This window comes from Neodiprion lecontei, chromosome 3 (genome assembly GCF_021901455.1).
Source record: "Neodiprion lecontei isolate iyNeoLeco1 chromosome 3, iyNeoLeco1.1, whole genome shotgun sequence".
Lineage (NCBI taxonomy): Eukaryota > Metazoa > Arthropoda > Insecta > Hymenoptera > Diprionidae > Neodiprion > Neodiprion lecontei.
Window position 1 is genome coordinate 36,402,006 of NC_060262.1, and position 20,552 is coordinate 36,422,557.

The following is a 20,552-nucleotide window of genomic DNA, read 5'->3' on the forward strand; positions in this document are numbered from 1 at the left end:
AACTAAGTCGCGGACATACGCCTATATTGCATCAGACTCGGGATTGGGTGTAAAATTCAATACCGCTGTGCACTATGCGTTCCTCCCCAGAGGCCGCCTTTTCCTCTACTTTTACTCTGTAACGATCAAACCCACGTTCGGTTGAAACGGAAGATTGATTCGAGAAATTTTTACCACCCTCAATTTTTAGACCGTAACTTGAATGGATCAGGGGTCGGACGGAGCTTTTAGGGGCGGAAAAAGCCTTCGACGGAAATTCGATTTAACATGTTACGGAGTCGGTCTAAAAATCTTACATTCTTTGAAAAATCGAGCGTGCAAAACTTTCAAAGACGAATTATACGCTGGCTCGATTTTGTGTAATACTGTACCGGAAAGTATGCTTCGACACAAATTCGTTGACGATAAAATATTTTTATCGGCATTGCAGCTGAGCTGAAGTCACTATCCTGCAGATAATTTTTGTGCAAATGTCAAAACAGGCTGCATGTTCGCGATATCCAGCAACTCTCGCGATCAAGTTATCTGCTGATACCGAGTTTCACCGATAAAAGAATGACTATCATATATGTTGGAGAATTGCCACACCCTCTCTGTTAAAGTTATTCTGTACACCTAGATCTGAAACCTTTTACATTACTTATACTTTTAGAAAATTTACAATTTTAATATAAGTCCACATCGTTTGATGCAAAATTCAACACCATCGGTGTAAATTGTGCTTTTTTCATTCCAAATGATGATAATATCGACACCAAAATACTGTGTGAACTTTAATGTAATTTTTATTCTCTCCTAACAATGTATATTCGACAAACGTAACAAATCGTCGCGGATAAATCACTGGGGCTGCAGCTCGTCAGTCGTAACCGGAAACCTCTGGCGGTTTGCGACCATTGTACACATCTGCGACTGGCCACATGTATAGGTACTCTCTCATTTATTTACTTTATGCTTTTACTTTATGTTTTCACTTTATCCCGTCCCCTCTCTGAACTGATTCAGAAAACGGCCGGCATAGTAGTGGATATCATATCGTTACTTCCGGGACCGGAAGTCTACTGACCTTGAAACCTTGCACGTGATTGTGATGATTGCAAACATCTATAAAAATGTAGAATACAATTTGAAGCACATTTTACGCAGTTCGTTAAACACTCGCTAGTTTTGTTCCGGAAATTCATTTAATTAACTGGTTTATTGGCTCGACTTCTTCCTCCCGCCTGGGACTCGTAAATTTGCATAATATTCAATTAGTTATTCGATCTCTCCTGGGAAGCTATGGGCTAGAGCAGGACGAGATACAAATATAATCAGATTTTGTGCAATTATACATTATATTTGTGTTATATCGCTCCTGAATATGACTGCAATCTGGTGCGTATCGGCTCATTCCAGAACTCCCTAATGTACGTAGTAGGTAAATGAATTTTGTGTACGATAATAATCTCTCTCAGTGTAAGCCGAATGGCTTTCTCCTACTGAGGAATGCACTGCGCAAACACATGTCGGCAATTACTCAGTGCAGCATCGTGATTTCAATTCTACTAATGCCTTTATCGTACAAGTTATGTTGCCATTGAGCCAGTTCGCAGTGGCTGATCTTATGCTGGCGGTAATAAAAAATCAGTCACTGCTTATGCTGGAATGGCAAATAGTCAGATATTTAAACTAGATTTACTCGTAGGTATGATAATTTGGACAGTCGACGTTATAAATGTATTGTCGATATAAATAAAATGTGAAATAACGTTGGTTATTGGGGTGTGAATCACAAGAAAATGAGCCATCGTGAGGATTAAGGTTTGGCGTTTGCCTGAATTGTCACAGAGTGCAGTCACAAGTTTTTTCGGGTATAACGTTGAACACGTTTCTGATTCGTTTTGATTGTTTTCACCTTGAGATCTATGAAAATTTACAACCGTTTGACAACATTATACACAGTCAACTTAATCTAAAGTTATACAACGTCCTGAAAACTGAAAGAGATGTTAAACAGATTTATGCAAAGATTGTATAATAATAACGAACGACATTTTTATATTATTTTTTTGTTCAAGATACCTGTGAAGAGAAATAAAGAGAGAAGAAATTTACGACTTATACATATAGTGAAAAAAAAGCATATAAGCCCACTGCAAACACACACACGCATACTCATGCAAATGTGCTCGAGTATACAACGGCCGCCAAAATATGGGCGAGGGGATCCCGTTTTATCATGAATTCAAATAATCGCAAATCGTTGTCGCGAAAATTGATCTCAAACTTTGCATGAAAAATTCCAAGTTTTTGTAAAGTTATAAAAGTTTACAGATTCAGGAAATGTTTTGAATTCACCAGGGTTACAATTGCTAAAGAACACAATCGTGAATTATACATATCGAAAGGAAACATTCGCAAGTATATATAAATAGTAAAGAAACGGATTTAATCCCAGCTATTTCTAACGGTCCCTATAATTAGAGCATATAATCTACACGGTGCCAAAACGCCAGGGAACCTTTCGAATAACAAAATTAGGCATTTATCAGAAACCGATTAGATTGAACAGCGCACACATTACGTCTAAGGTATCGCGGCTGGAATAAGGCACAATAATGAAATGAACGATATCGATAACCGATATCTTCAGAGTCAAGGTCTCAACCCTACAGGGATTGCTCGGGATTCCTTTCAGCGTCGCACGAATACTCTTTCGATTTTGCGCGCATATCTTCACCTACAGTTACAGATAAGCCCCCAAGGGAGGCTTGGTGGGGATGAAACGCGCCTACGGGGGTTGTGGGGGGGTATTTTGGCTGGCCTGAGTTTCGAGTCGACGAAATAAGGAAAAGAATTGATTTTTCACTCACGACTGCACCGACTGTGAAAGTTTCTTCAGACGTTCTTCAAGGATGCGTGCCGGCTCTTCGGTGAAGGCAGCGAGATAGGCAAGGACGGGACCAGCGAGCGTTCGCACCTCGTCGGTTGCCGGTTTCAGTCGTTCACCCTCGGCCAGAAGCTCCTGCGATAATAGAAAACGGCGAAACTTAATGATCAAGGATCCGGTGAAACTGCCCACACGATCAGCACTCCTCACTGCTTACACTAGAAATCGACTAGATTTCGTGTATAATCGTATTGTGCCCCAGTTGAACGTTAATTTGGGGGTTGGGGACGGGGACCGAGGTGGGGTCACGCACCTGCGGTACCTGGCTGTGCAAGCCTGGCAGCTCTGCCCTCTTTTCAACCGTTTCGGGGATGGAAAAATTAAATATCAGCCTCGTCTAAGAGTCGAAAGAATTATCACGAATTGGCGAAAAATTCCTCGGCTGGAATTACTTTTCGAAATATTTTTTCGTTCGATCTTCAAGTCGGTCTTCAATTTATACACATTCAAAATTGTTCCATTTTCGCATTGAAATTTCTCGCCCTTGATTCATTCATGATTATAATAAGAAATAACAATGTGAAACTCATTTTGAAATTAAAAACATAATTGTGAATAATTTGACAATTAGCAGGCACAGGCGCTTAGGAGTGAAAATTGAAGAAAAAAAATATGTAAGCTTCGATAAAAGACTGACGAAACTTTGAGGTCATGATTATGTAAAGAACTTGTCACTGTACAGACGACTGAATTAATTCCGCGTCACAATAAAATGCTGAACAGCTTTATCATAACTTATGTATACGGTTAATTTCTAAGAATACTCGCGATGACGTAACCCTCAGTTATACTGCACATCGAGTTTTTACTTTGTTGGTATAACATTTCCCGACGGTGACGTCATCAGCAGCATAGCTGTCAACCTCTGATTTATGTGCAAATATTAACGATTCTTTCGATTGTGTATACCAAAACATCGCACTGACCATAAACGATAAAAATACTCATTTCAAATCATGACTGAAAGGGAGATTTGATCAGAAACGGAATAGAATATGGTAAAATTATTGCTCAAAAATGACTGTTCTGTCATATACGAACGAGGAAAGCATCTTTGTTAAAAGTGTGTGCGGTTGAAAGACTAGGCGTAATTTTTATAAATATAACATTTTCCCTTGGACATTCAATCTTATAAATCTTCCGATCTGAACAAATGTTCTTTGATTATCGTGATCAGCGGGTTTACTCTAGTGGTTTTGATCCTCACGATGCGGAGGTGAATAATGGCGATGTAATTATAATAATTGAATCGAAATATTATACTCACATCCAAAGACTTGGTTGTGTCTATGAGATGCTGTTTCGATCGGACGATGTTATCGATAAGTTTATTTCGTTCATCGTTGGCGTTGAGTCGTGCTTCGACCTGGGACCATTGCGCCTCGAGTTCCTCCCAGTGCCGAGAAAGAGCCTCAAGAGTGTTGCGGCGACCTTCGAGTCCGGAAACCAGATCACGCCATTCAAGAGTCGTAGCTGACAATTGAGTCTCAATAATAGATTTGTTTGCAGAATCGGCCTGGTCTAGAACCTCCCTTCCACGTTCGTTCAAGAGATCTAGCTCGAACTGTTGATTCTGTGAACCACGAACGTTGGAAGATCTATTTTAGCATATAGTACTCTCTACAAAAAGTAGTAATAATAAATAACGGAAATGGTCAGCTGCCTGCAGAAGCCTCATCCGTCATTCATCGCAACCGGTAGTGATATCACCGAGATTTTCGTCCTATAATTTTAAACTGACACGTTTAAAGTTGTAAAAATACTCGGCGATTGAGAAAACATTCACCACCATCGACGATTCGGGTCAAGGTTGCATAATTTGTTGCAAAGTAATATTCACGTTACATAAATACCGAGAGTGCAATTGGTGACAGATAAGGTTCTACTTATCTTTGATAAGTAAATTCCGGAATCGGAATTACTGTTCACGATTAGATGAATAATCAGGTGACACATACAGCTTAATAATATTCGTATTTCACGTACAAAAGTCGGAATGAACCTGAACACCATACTGTTAGCAATAATCCAGGTGCTGTGTCTCACCTGAATGTCGTTGAGGGCGTGAGTAATTTTCTGAATATTGAATTGCAGACCGGCCAGAGTGCTGACGGGATCATCGGAGAATCTGGTCCTGGCAATTACAGCTCGAACGCGTTCTAAAGTCTGCGAATAATCACGCCAAGTCTCAGCACCTTGTTCAAGACGAGCGCGTTGCGATTTCGCAGTATTCAAGGTATTCTTAAGCAGCTGAGTGTGCTGCTGTTGTTCCCTACTCAGCTCTTCCTGTTCCGAACTGTTCAACGACGGCCAGATTTTGTCCGCTGCCTGCTGTATCTGCTGTGAAACCAACTCCCGTATCGATGATTCCGTGCTGAAGTAGATCTACAACATTCAAGAGATTCGATGGAGGTTCAACATTGGTGTCAAGGAAAATAAGATACACAATAATGTAACTCTCCGACAGCCTATTATTGACAAATAAAAGTTTGCAGATAAATACCTTGTGCTCCTCCAAGTCGGCCAGTATATTTTCAAAGTCAAGGCCGTCCTTATCGCTCTGTAATCGGATATCAGCTTCCCTGACCCAAGCGTGCAGTTTATCTGTCAAAGCCGCGTAGTCAAGACGCATCAGTCTGTTAGTTTCAAGGTAGGTACCACGATCGTCCATTTCCCGAGGAAGCGATGTCATCAAAGAGGCAGCCTCGCTGAGCATCTCCTTCAGCGAACCAGGCATGCCCTCATCGTGGCGGACGGATTCCTTCAGGACGCGTATTCTCTCCAGATTTTCATTGACACTGTCGCAGAGTTCCTTGTGCTTCTTCAGTTCCGCATCAACGTTCGCCGAGTCGCGTTCGAGAAGCGGACGAGATTTAACGTCCTTTTCCTTGCTTTGAAGCCAGTCGAGAATATCTGCCAATTCGTTCGCCAATCGTCTGTGTTCGGCAGCGGCCAACTCGTGTTCTTCGCGTTGAGACTCGACGGCGCGTCTCAGTGACTGGAGTTGCTGTTTGAGGGACTGAAGTTGTTCGGTCACATTGTTTCGGTCGGCCGCTGATCCTTCGGCTGCGATTTGCTGCCCCTTGTCAGTAGCGCTAGCCAGAGTCGCTTCGCACTCCTGGATCTTTAAAATCACGTCGTCATAGCGTTTGATTTTTTCCTCAGTCGTCTGGCCGGACTTTTCAATATCTCTAACTACCCCAGTGTACTTCGTAATGAAGGTCATAATCTCTGTTACCAGAGCAATGAACTGTTGTCTGAGCAGAAGGAGTTGGCGTAATTTCGCTATCTGGGACTCAAGCGCTCTGATCAGGTCATCCTGCTGGCTCACAACGCCGTGAAGATCACCGACGTTTCCAGACTGCAGGTCAGCCAGCTTTGCTTTATTGGCCTTCAGGTCTCCTAAGATTCGTTCGTAAGTCGCCAACATGCCTTCTACATCTTCGGCGCGTGACCCTATCGGCTTGTTCAGTTCTTGGAGCTCTCGTTGTATGTCAGTCATGAATTGCACCGCTTCCGCGACTCTCGCAGCTGCCTCTTCAGCTTCGGCTATACTTGCCTGGAGGGCCAAGGCTCTCTCATTGATTATGCCAGCTACTCTGCGATGCGAGTCTTTCAAGTTCTTCAGTTGCTCACTAAGCTCTAGCTTATCGGCGTCGCTAATTGTCGGAAGGATCGATTTTCCTTGCTGCGTTATGTTCTCAATTTCGTCAGCGTACTCGTTCGCTTCTTTCTTTAGTCGATCGTACTGAAAATAATATCATAAAAAACATGCTTATCGTAGCAAAAATGATTGCGTAACTTAAAAAAGTAAAACGTCGCTTACCTTGGCCAGTTGTTCGCGAAGGACATCGACGCTGGTGGTACGGAGTTCCACGGACGTTGCGACCTCAGCTTCGTTGATCCATCGTTGGCACCTGTCCAAGTCATTTTCGAAGGCCTTTCGTCCTTGGAGAAGGTCAGCAAGGGCCGCCTGTTTTTCTTGAGCTTCTTTCTTCAGCGCGTCATACTCTTCGTTAACGGTATTCAATACTGCTTGAAGCCGACCGCGATCCTCGTCGGTGCAATCCTTAAGCAGCGCGTTACCTTGCTTAAGGACATCGTTGAGTTCGGTCTCGTTGAAGTTTGCAATGTCGGATTCAAAACCATGGTGCTGGCTGATATCTTGCTCCACTTTTTTCGCCTTCAACGGTAAATAGCCGCTGAGCTTCTTCAGGTCGCTGCTCTTCGCTTTTATCCACAGTCGAGCGCGCTCTAAGTCCGTCTCGAGCTTTCGTCGAGCATCCGCAGCCGCTGTGGTACCCGAAATTTCTTCCCTCAGAATGGAGCACAGCTCCGCCTGCTCACCCCGCAGTGCTCGCGAGTCTGACTCGAGTTGTTGTTGTTCACTGGTTTCCAACTCATTTTGCATGTTGCTGACCCTTTTTTCCAGTGTTCCAATAAGGACCTGTTTTCCCTCAGCCTCCTTGAGCAGTGCCTGTAATTTAATTGTCTCAAATGTCAGAAGGAATTGCGGAACTGTAGGTAACAATGTAAAGACGCTGTCGATTGTGCAGCTCTGCAATCAACCGCGAACCATAAATAATGTAAGTTTGCTTGCACGAAATTATTCAAGGAATCGAACGATTTATCATCTTCAGCCAGTCGGCGATAAGCGGCTTAAGCACCAGAATTCACAGATAAGCCGGCTTTCTACGCTCTGATTAATATCTATTCCTGCTCTAAATAATATGTTCTTTTGATCAAACGTCGTGAGAGAAAGCGAGAGAGATTTTCGGGCGTTACTACCAATGCCACACATTTAAATTCAAACTGATAATAACATTCTGTAATTAAGCTGGGGATGATCAATCGATGGATACACTATCATACATCATATAAACATTATCAAGTGGTGAAAAAAATGATTACAAACAGAAAGTGGCGCTGAAAAGTATCCCTGCAGGAACCTTCAAGATGTTCGAAAAAAGGTTGGTATTACTAATAGAAATTTGATATACTTGCCTTGAGAGACAGAAGCTTCTCATCGGCCATTTTGCTCTCGTAACCAATGGGCTCAGATGTTCTGGCAACTTGCTTTTTCTCAGCGACCCATTTTCTGTTTTCTTCAATCTCGCGTCTCGTGGCTTCAATACCTTGAGCGGTCATGTCCAGTACCTGGCTCTTGCGTTGAAGCTTCTTACCGATGTCACCGTACCTCCTTTCGACGGATTTTATCTGCTCCTCAATTTGCTGGGAGTCAAGATTGCTGACCGAGTCCATAACCAGGTCACCAAGCTTCTTGACTTCATCCAGCTTACCTGCACCCTGAGATTCGAATTCGGCGGTGATTTCTTGAACGGTGGAGATCTTTTGAGCAATTGTCAGACCACTGCCCTTGTCCACAACGTCTGCTCTTTTCGACAAATTATCGAACCAAGTCTGAATGTCCTGAACGTGAGATCTGTACCTCTCGATCAGGTCTTGGGTTGCCTGCTTCCCGGCTATCGCCTCGATCAATTCTCCCTCTAACTTGTTGAGGCCTGATTCAAGGTCATCGGTTTGACCGCCCTGAGCCGAGGAAAGTTCTGTGAGGGTTCGAGTCCGACGCTCTCCAACCCCAGCCAGTAATTCGTTCATCGCTTGAAGCTCGGTGTGTGCAGCTTCTGGCCGCAATTTTGCTGGTCTTGACTTCCATTCGGCGCAAAGAGCCCGCTGCTGGTTTACCCAAACGCTCAGGGCGTTCCGCTGATGGGCACGTTCCTCAAGAGAACCAACCGCCTCAGTGACTGTAGTCAAGTGCGTTTGCATCTGTGGTCACGGAATACGTTGGTATTAAAAAATTAATGCTTTGCGTCAGCATGAACGAATTGATTGGTTGAAATAATTTTCAATAAGACCGATACATTACTATAGCTATGGGATTTCAATCAGAACTGTTAATGTAGAATCAAGCCGTGTTAAATACGAACGAACATTATGTAAATAAAATAATTTACAAAAATGCGGTAATCATGAGAATATGTTCTTACACATAGCGAAATAAAAATAAAAGTGATGCAAACCTTGTCATACATGTAATTAAGTTTCGCTAAGAAGCCGCTGTGCTCAATAATATCTAGCAGAGCTTTCAGTCTTCCTGAATCCTCGTTATTTTTCTGTTTTGAAGGGTGAACAAAAACAAAAATTCACATCAAACATCATGCAAAAATAATCAGAAATAGATTAGCAACAAAAGTGCAAGATCCGAGTAACTTTGTTCTTGCTATCTCATACTTAATGCTGCACTGAATTAAAAAAAAATCTTATTTACTAGGATACAATACAGAGATCCTAGCTTCTATAACACTTCATGCGACAAAAAAATTAAAAACACAAAATCAACCACGAAATTATCGGTAACGTGCAAACAGGTCACGAATTATAATTCCATGTAACTGTTGTTTTCAATCAATTGCAAAACGATGACTAACAAATTGTAGCAGAATAAAAATTAGTCATCATTCAGGAGAAAATTAGCTGATAAGAACTGTACTTTTAAGCGGGTTGACCTAATCAAAACAGCGATAACAAATACGGTGCATATTACAGCTACGGAAACTCTACAAAACTTTCGGAAGTCATACCTGGTCTATGAGGTCTTCGAGCCGAGTTCGCACTTCGACTTCTCTAGCTGGAATTTGTACAGGTGGTGCGTCGAGCGGACTTCCGGGTCGAGAAACGCACGCAGCAGCGGCTTCGCAGGCTTCTACAGCTAAAGCAAGGCGCGCCTTTTCTGATTGCAATTTATTGTGAAGTATTCTCGCACTCTCCAAACTGTGCTGTGCATCCTCCAGATTGTCAATCGGCGCTTCCAACTCTTGAGCAATTTCCGGCTCGTAAGTGTCCAGGTTCTTCATTATGCTTTCAAGGGTGTTTTCATACTCTTGGAACTTCGCTAAAGACTCGGCCAATCGGTTCTTTATCTGAAGTGCAGTGCCCAGGAGAGCATTGTAGCTTTCCTGCACATTTTGGAGCTGCGTTTCGATGGTTGATTCGATCCCCGGAGCGGCTGAAACGTAGCGTTTTATCTGACCGGATCCTTTCGCTCTGAGGTCATCGAGTGTAGACTGATACTTTTGAATCTCTTCGAGCAGAACCTCGTGCTGTTTTATCTGCTCAATCGTCTGATCCTTGTTGGTGATGTATAATGAGTTATGAGCCATAAGCTGGAATGAGATTTGCAGTAACCATTTTTCAGTCTCCTGAAGAGCTGCGTGATAACCGTTGTACTCCTGGAGCTCCTCCTCAAGGAGTTGTTTCCGCTCCTGAACGTGACTACCCAGTTTCTCCCACCGATTCAGCAACAGCTTAGTCTGTTCCTTGGTGGTATTGTTCTTGGCCCAGCTGGATAATTCGTCAGCCTCGTTCAGCAGGTGGTCAAGGTCAGATCGTTTACCCTTCACTTCGTCTTGGGCATGCTTGGTCCTCTCCAGAAGTCTTTTCATTTCTCCAAGCTCACCTTTCGTCTCGGGAAGCACCTTGACGGATTCTTCAGCTTCGCTCAGCCAACTCTCAAACCGTGCTCGAGATTCTGCATAGTCCTCCCACCGACTTAGAACCGATTTCACTTGCGCCTGAATGCTGTTGAGGTCCATGCTGAGCTGCTCCCAGCTTGAACGTAAATCTGCCATGTCAGTTCGTAGTTGCTCTTGTTGTTCCGGAAGAGCGGTATTTATCGCTTTTGCAAACGCGTCTTGCAACGTTGATAGCAAATGTTGGCCCTCGGTTATTCTTGTTGCAACGACCTGAAATTTTCAACAAAAGTATTCGCAATGAACCCCTCCTTTAATACCTACTATACTTCTGAATTCAACATCTTTGGTACTTACACGTGTAGTTTCCAGCTTATCTTTAGCCCACTCGATATCGCCAACTCCAATACAGTCTTGGACAGAACCATGAGCAGTATGAAGCCATTCTTCGAGTTCCTTTTTAGCCTTGAGGAACTCCGTATGGTCGGATAGATTCTTCTCAACTTTGGATACGAGACTTTGTGCTTCTGTCAGCAGGGTCGTGTATGCTGATTGAAGCTGTACTGTTTTATCCCTGGCCCAACTACACGCGCTTACTTCCAAAAGAGCCTCACATTTATCGTTTAGGTCTTCGAGTATTGGTTTCTGACGAACTGCCTCTTCAACGATACGTTTGCATCGTTCCAGGTCTTCCGGGGTTTTGTTGTCCTTGGCAGACTCGTTGCTGACCTTCTTCCTGAACTGATCAAGCCAGTCCTTCATGCTATCAAACGCAGTTGTGAATTGGGTCCAAGTCACGATGCAGCTTGCCAAAGTACATTGGCTGTCACGTGACTGAGTCTTCAGTGATTCCCAGTCAGCGTTTAGTTGCTTAACGTCTTGCTTAATAGAATCTTGTCCTTCAGAGCCAGTAGTCAAAATGACAGAATCCCTCAGTTCCACTGCCTTTTTGATCAAAGATTCACCTTCTGGCATGGATGCTATGATCTGGTTCACCTTTTGCTCTCGTTCAATGACCTTCGCCTTCTCGCCGTGAGTGTCACCGTGTCGCTGCAGTTCAACCTTGGCGCGACGAACCCATTCTACGGCTTCATTTTGAGCTTGGCGTAGGCGGTCATGTTCCTTCACTTGTTCTTCTAAGTCCTGAATGAAAAGATGAAAAATGAAATATGCGATATTCTGTGGATAGAATCTAAAATATGCCAAGTATTTGAATGCTGCAAGGTAAGACCGTAGTTTACTTACACTGATTCTAGCAACCACAAGGGTCTTCAACTCCTCGTACTTTGCAATCGTCGCTTCGTAAGCGTCTTTTGGGATGCTTGAATCTTCGATCAGACGAGCTTGAAGGCGATCTACTGTCTCCGCATGACCATTTATGTCACGTTGCACCGTTTTATACTTCTCGAGGAGAGCTCGCTTCTCACTGAGGTCATTTCGGAATCCTTCTTCGGGCTGTACTTTGTGCTCGACCTCTTCAATCCAGTCAGCGATCAACCTATGCATTTTGTTAAGCTCTTCTAAGACACCAGCTCTTGTAGCGAGTTTCTGCTTCGCTTCTTCGACGTCTGCCAGTAGCTTGTCGAATTCAGTTTTCAGATTTTCAGTATCCTCCTGAATCTTTGCCGCACCGTTCTGCTCCGTGTTCATAATGACCTTTTCTTTCAACTCAAGCACATAGCGAAGCTTGTTCTGACCTTGTTCTAAAGTCTGACGAATAGTTTTGCAGGCATGCAACTTGTTGTTCACTTCTGCTAACGTGTTTGGTATCTCTTTACACTCTCCCAGCTTATCGCGTGTTCGTTCAATCCAATCTTCACATTCTTGGTAGAGGGTATTGTGTTGCTGATGCTCCTATTTACATTTAAAAACCGTACCATCAGAAAATGGACTGACGCCTTAAATTAGAATAAAATAATTTCGAATTCTGATGTTCAAACTGCTCAACTTGGTATCAAACTTACCTGATAATGTAATTCCAATCTTCGCATAATTTCCTTTGCCAGTGACAATAACGCATTGTATTTTGTGGTCAGCTGAGTAACAGCATTTGAGATTCTGGTATCAGCACAAGTTTCGAGAAGCATCTGTGCCTTCATATTAAGACGGTCCAATTCTTTCTGCCAATCGAACAACGTCTGCAAATGAACCTGAAATTCTTCTAGTACAGTTTTCTTCTCTTCAAGGCTATCCTGTAGCTTGTTGTATGGTCGCACCAGCTGTTCAGTTTGCGTTAACCAATCAGAGGCTTCAGAAAACTGATCTTCATATTCAGTCCATTTGACTATACCAATCTCAAGCAGAGATTTGGTGCTGTTCAAGGAATCGCTGTGAAAAAAAATTGATTAGTTCGATTATATTCAATTTACAATTTACGCTAAACGTCGATCAAATTTCCAAGTCTAATACTTACACGTAATTATCGTACTCTTCTTGGAGAAGAGCAACTTCTTCCTCGATAATTTCTTTATCTTCGGCATCAGCCACTTGACATGCAGCGTTACCTTGTTGTAGAGCTTTCTCGAGCTTCTGTTGGCCTTCTGGAAGTTCACTCTCCAGCACTTTCAGCTGCGTGATCTTGCTAGAAAGGGACTCTTTGTCTCCAGTAGGTTCCGAACATTTTCCTAACCGTTCCTTCGCAACACGGATCCATTGAATGAACTCATTACCACTGTCAATGAATGCTTGATGCTGTTCGACGGTTTCCTTCTGTTTAGCATACAATTCCTGGGCTTGTTTACTAAGCGTTTCGTATTTGATTGATATTTCTGTTGCCGGCGTTGCCTGCTGAAGATCCTCAGCCTTTGTCGTTACAGATTGAATCATAGGCTCGAATGCAACGATATCTTGAACGATGCTGTTCGTCTGGCGCAGATTGGCCTTCCTTTCACCGATGGCCAGTGAACTGAGACCAGCCAGACCTTTCCTGGCTTTCGATACCTTCTGTTCGCAAACTTGCTGTAGTTTTGCCTCACGGTCGTTAATCCATTGCTGTAACTGCGAGTATGAAGAGCTATAATCGGCCCACTGAAGAAGGCTGGTCTCCAAGTGGACCTTAGTCGTCGATATCTTCTTCACCAATCTCTCCCAATCATTTTGGATTTCCTTCAATTGTGAGTTGATCTCTTCACGGCCGTCAGATCTCGTGTTACGCATCACTTTTTCGCCACAATTTACGGTAAGATGTACCAAATTTTGTCCATCTTCCCGTTTTCTGAGGAGTTCTTGTATTTTGTTCAGTCTCGATTGTAATTCATCCCGGCTGCTTGTAGAGGCAGCTTCGGTACCTTGGCGAATAATTTGTTTAGCATTCTCAATCCATGCGTGAGCCTTGCCGAGATTTGTTTCGTACTCTTGGTGTTGAGCAAAGTTCGTTTCCACCTTCTTAACGACATCCTTGGCAAGATTCACTTGTACTTGGTATCTGGAGTTCAAATGCCTTAGTTGGTTGTTCACGTATGTGTCAAGATGTGAAGATAACAACCCTGATGCAGTCTTATTGAATTTGTCTATTTGCTCTTGTCCCTTGAGCAAGTTTTCCAGTATTTCCTTGACTTCCTTCACCTGCTTTTCTTTCTCTTTCACGTTTGGTAAGAGAGCGTTCTTCTGTGCCTTTATTAAGATATCGAATTGTTGCAGCCAGTCACTGAGTCTCTCGTATTCGTCCTTATAATCTCGCCACTGACTAACGGTGGCTTCCAGTTGATCTTTCTGTTGCTTGATGTCTAGAAATGGAAATAATAAGAGAATGATTTAGAAAACCGATAAAAATAGGATTCACTCGTGAATGGCAATTATCGAAACCTATATTCAACTTTGAATAATATTTAAACAGAAATTTTAATTTTTCAGACTTTATTATTCAATGTGCTTCGAGATAAACTAGTTTTCGAAGAATAAAAAATAGTTTACCTTTGAATAGCCCTTCAAAACTCTCAGTGAGTGCACGAATGTCGTTTCGAATTACTTCCTGTCCTTGATCACTGGTACTTGCGCAGACCACTTCACCAGTGTGCTGAAGGTGTTCGACCAGCAATTCACCCTGAGCCTTTTTATTCAATAGACTTTCAAGTGGAGCAACAGCGTTTTCAATTGCAAGTTTATCACTGAGCGATCGTTGCTTCATCGATGGTATTTTTTCGCGAGCACGGCTGAGCCAGCCGATAAGATCATCGTGTGCCTCTTTGTAAAGACGGTGGTCTTTGTATTGATCCTCGCGTTCGGAAAGAAGCGATTTGATTTTCTCAAATAGGGAGTCAAACTTGTTTAGAATGTCCTGTGCTTGTGAGGCAGCTAGGCTTTGTTGTCCGCTCGCTATCATCTCGGCAACCTTGGCCTTGAGACTATCGACTTCGATATTTTCGCAACGGACGCGTTCCTCCAAGGTCTTGATTCGCTCTAATTGGGATCGCTTCTCAGACATTGTAGACTGAAACTGTGATATTTCGTTAACCGAAGTCTGCATGTACTCTACGGTTTTATTAATCGATTGAATTTGTTCGAGTAAACCAGCCCAATTATTTATGGAATCGTCCAGGTTTGTTTTGGTTTCCAGCATTTTCGAAGCTAAGGCACTCCATTGCTCTTGAAGCTTGGCCAGAGCGTCGTTTATCGCCTGATGTCCAGGCGGTGCGGTATTCGCGAGTACCGTCTGGGCCAATTCAACGATGCCTTGAACCTTTGAGAATCCATCTTCCTTGTATAAGAGCAGGTCTTGGATGATTTCCATTTTACTCTCCAAGTCTTTCTGCGACGAAGCGCTAAGGTCGGAGCAATAAGCCAATTTGTTTCTGATGTCTTCAAGCCACTGCATACACTCGGACAAGTGATTGTCAAATTCTTGATGACTGGTGAAATACTGTTGCCAACGATTGTTGAGATCCTTAACCTTGCTTGATATTTGCTGATACTTTATTCCAAGTTCAGATATTTGCGAGGTCCGTGATGTGATGTTCTTGTGCAACTGTTGAGCTCGCTCTGTGACTGCGTCTATTTCAAGTTCCTTAGCCCTGACCTCACCCTGAAGAGCGCGAAGTTTCTCTGACTGATCTTTCTTTTCTTGCAGAGTTGACTTCAGATCCACCGCGTGCAGTTTGGTGTCGGTTTCGCGTAGCCAAGCAAAACATGCTTCCTTCGATGACTCAAATTCGTTCCACTGTTGAAGCTTGTTTTCCAACGCTTCGATAGTTGACTTTACAGCGGATACCAACCCTTCCCATTCCTGCTGAGAGGAGTCGATCTGCGAACGGATATTCACTTGTCCCGATTCCAATGTTCCAGGTATTACCTTTTCGCCCAGCGCTCGTATCTGCTGAACGCGTGGCTCATCCTCGGGAAGACTTTGCAGTAGGTTCTGCAGGCGGTCGAGATTCGTGTGCAAAGAAACGCGTTCCAGTTCCGCATCTCCCCAAAGATTCACTGCGTTATGAGTGGCATCTAGCCATTCGTGGGTGTCGAGAACAGCCTTACTGTACTGCTGATGATCGCTCACTATTGCTTCATATCTTTCAACAAAACCTTGAGCACGCTTTAGGATAAAGGCATGTTTTTTGGAAAGTTCATCGAGGACATGGTCAATTTTGTCTGTGCGATCTGGAAGGCTGTCCGCTTTGTCGCGTAAATTGAACAGGTCTTGTTGATGAGACTGAGTCTCGTGCAGAAAAGTGCGATAGACTTGAAGCTGGGCACGTTTTTCATCCAAGGTCGTCTTTAGCTCGATTTCTGAGGGTAGCTGTGCTTCGACTTCCTCCAGCCACTTTTTGAATCCGTCGCTGCATTCATCAAAGCCTGACCAGCGTGAGAGTTTCGTTTGTATTTCACGATCTGTGGACGCAACACCATCGTAGAGCGTTTCCATGGCTTGTTGGAGCTCCAGAAGCTGCTGCCGGATAATTTCTCTGCCCTCCATTCCAGTGGTAGGATAAAGGCGCTCGCCGGCTTCAACTGTACTGTTTACCAGAAGGTTGGCTGAAGCCTGCTGCGCCAAAAGCTCCTTCAATGCATTACTGTGTGAAATTAACTCCTGACGAGTTCCCGAAATTCCATCTCGAGAAGTTTGGAACTTCGACTGTGCGGTTGCCAGCCATTCTGAACAATGCTTGTAGTGCTCCAAGTAGGCCTGGTGATCAGCTGCTGCTTGTTCGCACTTCTTTATCAGTTCCTATACAACGAGAAAACAAGTATTTAGAGCGGAACAAAGTTGAATTGATACAATGAATACGCGAATCATGAAGAACGGTAGTTACGTACCTTGGCAGTTGTTTGAATGGATTGGAAACGAGACGTGACCTGCTGAACGCTTGCGGAGAATCTTGTTTCCCCACTAATTTGTATAAGTTCCGAAGAGTCATCGCTCATTTTGTCAAACTCGGCTTCATTGTGGCGCAAATTCACGATCAATGACTGTAGAAAACATAATGATATTAGGGCGCGTTTACTTCCGGGATATTTATACTTTCTGTATAATCATAGTGTCACGAAAAGAAGAATTTCTTTGCAAATGTTAAATTTCTACCATTAAACCCACATGCCAATGCCATCTAAACGAGTGAAGTGAATTGATAAATGTCGTGAACATAGCAGTCGTCTATTGATAGCAGCTGGAAATCAAGTCGAATTAAAACAAATGCTTTATTCTCTAATGAATGACAGAAAATTCTGCAGGTAAATCGGGTCGATTAATCAAAGAAAGAAAAATTCAGAGTATAGATTTCGGAAGAGTATTCTTCACTTTATAATAGGGACCATTTTCACCATCAGTATTTTCTTTATAGTGAACCGTATCATGTCACATGTCAAGAGTTACGAGGTACATCCTGTGAATGCAAGTCTTATTTACGAAGTAACAATGTGTCACGAGTATAGGGAGGTAGAACTATGAAAATCAACGTGTAGATTTCTTTAAAAGCGAAACCAGTATCTTAAAAATGGAAGGTACCCGTGTTTAATGCTAACTGACATTGTATAATAATATACCAAAAATTTAAGAAAATATGCTTGGATAAAGTTTGGTAAAACTCATGTAGGTATCTATTTGGTTTTACTGTGTACGTGACATATTTCTGGTGTATACCAATCATTGAATGAATGAATGTAAGCCTGCCTACTTTCTGGTTAGACTAATTTTCATACGCGTTAACATAGAGATAAATAGCCAGAAACAAAGGTAGCGAGAAAAAGAGGCATAGATGCTCCAGGCACGCCACAGTACGATCCTCCTACAAGACAAAACAGAAAGACACAGTGATCAAGCCTGGAAGCTTTTCAACGACACGGGCATAATAACAAATAGGACCCACATTCAGAAGTGCAACAAATCGACGTTTGCCTATCCCTTGTCATCAAGGTGAAAAGCGATCATCAGTCTCTATTGAGTAAAGACTATTGTCTATGCAGGGCCTAAGTATACTATGCCTATGACTTATACATCAAGCAATATCGGAATCAGCGCGTTGTTGAAGATTGAATCTGTGGATATATCCGTACTGTAAAAAGAGACTTAAAGTGTATTCAATGAATGCCGAAGATCCCACTTTAACGAGACGCCGATTCCGTGAATTTGCTGTGCAGTACAACAGGCATGTTTATTTTTTAGCAAGATAAATTACCAAGTCAAGTGGATACAGATACTATTCCACTTTTAGCGATACAAGTAAACTTGTTGTACTACACAAAAGAAAAATTTCGAAGCATTCCTGCCGACAACTGCCACCGATGAAAGCTGGAAGCTTTATTATACGAGAAGAAAGTAGCCTACTCAATGGTTCCCTGAAAGCAATGCAACGTGTAAGTGAGTAGTAATTGGTAAGATACTGCAACGAGCCCCAGCCCCTAGAGTGCCGATTCAAGCCCAACCAAGCTTCGGGCCCTACAGATGGAGCCAGAGAGTGTGATCTCTTACTTGATCGAGGTGGTCACCCAGGGCTACCAGTTCCGTCACATCTGAACCTCGAGACTCCGTTATTTTTTGCAGATCCTAAGACATTTCATTAGGTACGTGTGAAGGATTCTTCGTGCGTAAGCCATTAAAAGGGTATACACGACAATAACACCTAGTTATAATCGAGATTCATGCGAAGAAAATCTGTACGTTGACGTAAATATTCTTAAACGACGAATAAGTGTGCGTGAGTAATTATCGTGCGAAAAAATCTATTCGAAGCAAGCACTTCTTCATTCGCTTTTTTTTCGTGTTCTAATCTTAGTGTTGACTAAGCGTGAGAAAAAGATGTTGAAATGGAAACGTCTTGCAACTTCCAATTTTTTGTCTACGTTGAGTGGTATGTGACTAACTTGCGTGGGGTTCTTTTTGGCAAATCACTATGTGTAATAATGTCGAATAACGACTCGCGGAATTCATTATCATGGGCCTTGGACATTTCGAACCGACAGCAAAAGCTGCAACAGTGTTTGTCTCACCTGATATTTTTCTAGTTGTTCCTGCTTTTCTTCGATTGTATTACGCAGAGTGTAATTCTTCAGAGAAGCTTCGGCTTCGGAGAGCCAAGCCAATAATCTGTCCAAAGAGTTTTCGTACTCACTCCACTGTTGAATTCGTTCTTCGATTCCGCGAATAACATCGCTCACAGCTGTGGTAAACTTTTTGTTTTCAAATCTGAAATCAAACGTCAGCCGACGTCAAATCAAAATGCCACGTACTGGGAGAATGAACTCAGATCAATAGGTTCTGAGACTTTTATAACTGACCTAAGATTTGTCAAATCTCTTTCCATGGATTCCTGAGACCTTGGCGGAAGGCTGCCAGCGCTTTGGGCTACATGATCACTGAGGACACGGAGTTTAAGTTCACCTTCGCCTTGACTATCCTGTATCTCAATCACTTTGGCTAATCTAGCCTGTAAGACCGCCTTGTTTCCGGTGTAGTCAGTGTAATTAGCAAGTCTCTCCCATTGCTGCTTCTGATAATCTTGGTAGGCCTTCTGAAGATCATGGAATTGTTGGAATATCTCTAAGAGCGCCTCGAGGTTGGAAATTCCCTTCTGAGAGGCTTCTCCGAGTTTTTCGTACCTCTGAGAAATCGACTTTGCTTTCTCTTGAATGTCAGCTGGTGTTTGGGCACTCTGAGCCAAAGCATTTGCCTTTTCAGATATGGCTTCGATGATGCGTTTGTGGGCAAGGATCTCTTGATGGATTGTCTGAAGTAGTAAAAAGCAAACATATGTCATTCTAGCCACTACTCGCCAGCATCGAAAATTGCTTACCTTGTTCTTCAGCAGCTTGGATCGGATTTCTTGTAGCGACGACCAGACAGCCGCCGAGTCCTGCTTCAAAGTTCTTTCCATACTGTCCAGCCAGGCCAGCGTTTGTTGAAGCGTGTCCTGGTAACTGGACCATTGGAGCGAATGTGCATCTTGTTTCTTCTGTTGTTCCTTAATGCCCTCAGCCAATTTGTCCCATCGTTCACGTGCGTGGCGAAGTTCGTGTCTGATAACCTCTCGACCTTGAGCCGATGTGTCCGGAAGAATTCTTTCACCTGCGGCTGTCAATCCAGCCAGACGATGTTCAGCTTGTTCCCGCTCTGCAAGAAGAACCTGTAGGCGAGACCCCTTTGCTTCGAGGTTACCACCGACCTCCTCTTTTTTTAAACCAGCCAAATTTTGCTCCAATGGACCAAGCCAGGCGTTAACGGCCTCCAGCTTGTCCTGGAAAGCTCGGTGATCGTCGACGAGGGTTTGGCATCGATGGATCACTTCTTTACTCAGCACATGAAGTAATTGATACCTTCGATAAAATCAGTTACAAGTTATTGAAAAACAGTTTATATCAGGTACATTACTTATTATTTTTTCAAACCACTTGCTTACCTGTTACTAATCTGAGAAATCAATGGTTTAATACGATCTACGCCACTGGCGTGAAGAAGACCGTGAGATTTATCGACAAATTCGTCAATTTCTCGCTCCTGTTTCGCAATAGATTCACGTTTATCTTTAAAGGTACTCAGTTGACTTTCCTTGTCTTTCAGAGTGGCTTGAAGCTGTTGATCTCGGAACGCAGCTTCCATTGCACGGAACCATCGAGTGTGTGACTCCAACTGGTCCTCGAAATCTTGCCACTTTTGGAGCGCACCAATTTGCTTGTTCTCCACCGATTCTAGAATCACAGAC

The 20,552-nt window shown here is 43.1% G+C and overlaps 1 protein-coding gene across 6 annotated transcripts in view; it reads right to left on the reverse strand.

The window, feature by feature from the left end:
* LOC107223529 (nesprin-1) overlaps nt 1-20,552 on the reverse strand; it is a 137,726-nt gene that overhangs the window by 57,679 nt on the left and 59,495 nt on the right. For 3 of the 6 annotated variants that reach the window (XM_046735953.1, XM_046735952.1, XM_046735954.1), the window contains 19 exons: nt 20,250-20,538; nt 19,647-20,166; nt 19,132-19,580; nt 18,844-19,039; nt 18,326-18,400; nt 16,675-16,827; nt 14,338-16,585; nt 12,839-14,150; nt 12,390-12,753; nt 11,671-12,279; nt 10,783-11,568; nt 9,538-10,698; nt 8,977-9,069; nt 7,937-8,722; nt 6,759-7,409; nt 5,436-6,680; nt 4,979-5,317; nt 4,200-4,505; nt 2,856-3,007 (listed from right to left, as the gene is read on the reverse strand). In XM_046735953.1, coding sequence (XP_046591909.1) covers nt 2,856-3,007; nt 4,200-4,505; nt 4,979-5,317; nt 5,436-6,680; nt 6,759-7,409; nt 7,937-8,722; nt 8,977-9,069; nt 9,538-10,698; nt 10,783-11,568; nt 11,671-12,279; nt 12,390-12,753; nt 12,839-14,150; nt 14,338-16,585; nt 16,675-16,827; nt 18,326-18,400; nt 18,844-19,039; nt 19,132-19,580; nt 19,647-20,166; nt 20,250-20,538 — 11,734 coding nt within the window. The remainder of the gene's footprint in view (nt 1-2,855; nt 3,008-4,199; nt 4,506-4,978; nt 5,318-5,435; nt 6,681-6,758; nt 7,410-7,936; nt 8,723-8,976; nt 9,070-9,537; nt 10,699-10,782; nt 11,569-11,670; nt 12,280-12,389; nt 12,754-12,838; nt 14,151-14,337; nt 16,586-16,674; nt 16,828-18,325; nt 18,401-18,843; nt 19,040-19,131; nt 19,581-19,646; nt 20,167-20,249; nt 20,539-20,552) is intronic. The other 3 variants (XM_046735955.1, XM_046735957.1, XM_046735956.1) reach the window with 2 other exon arrangements.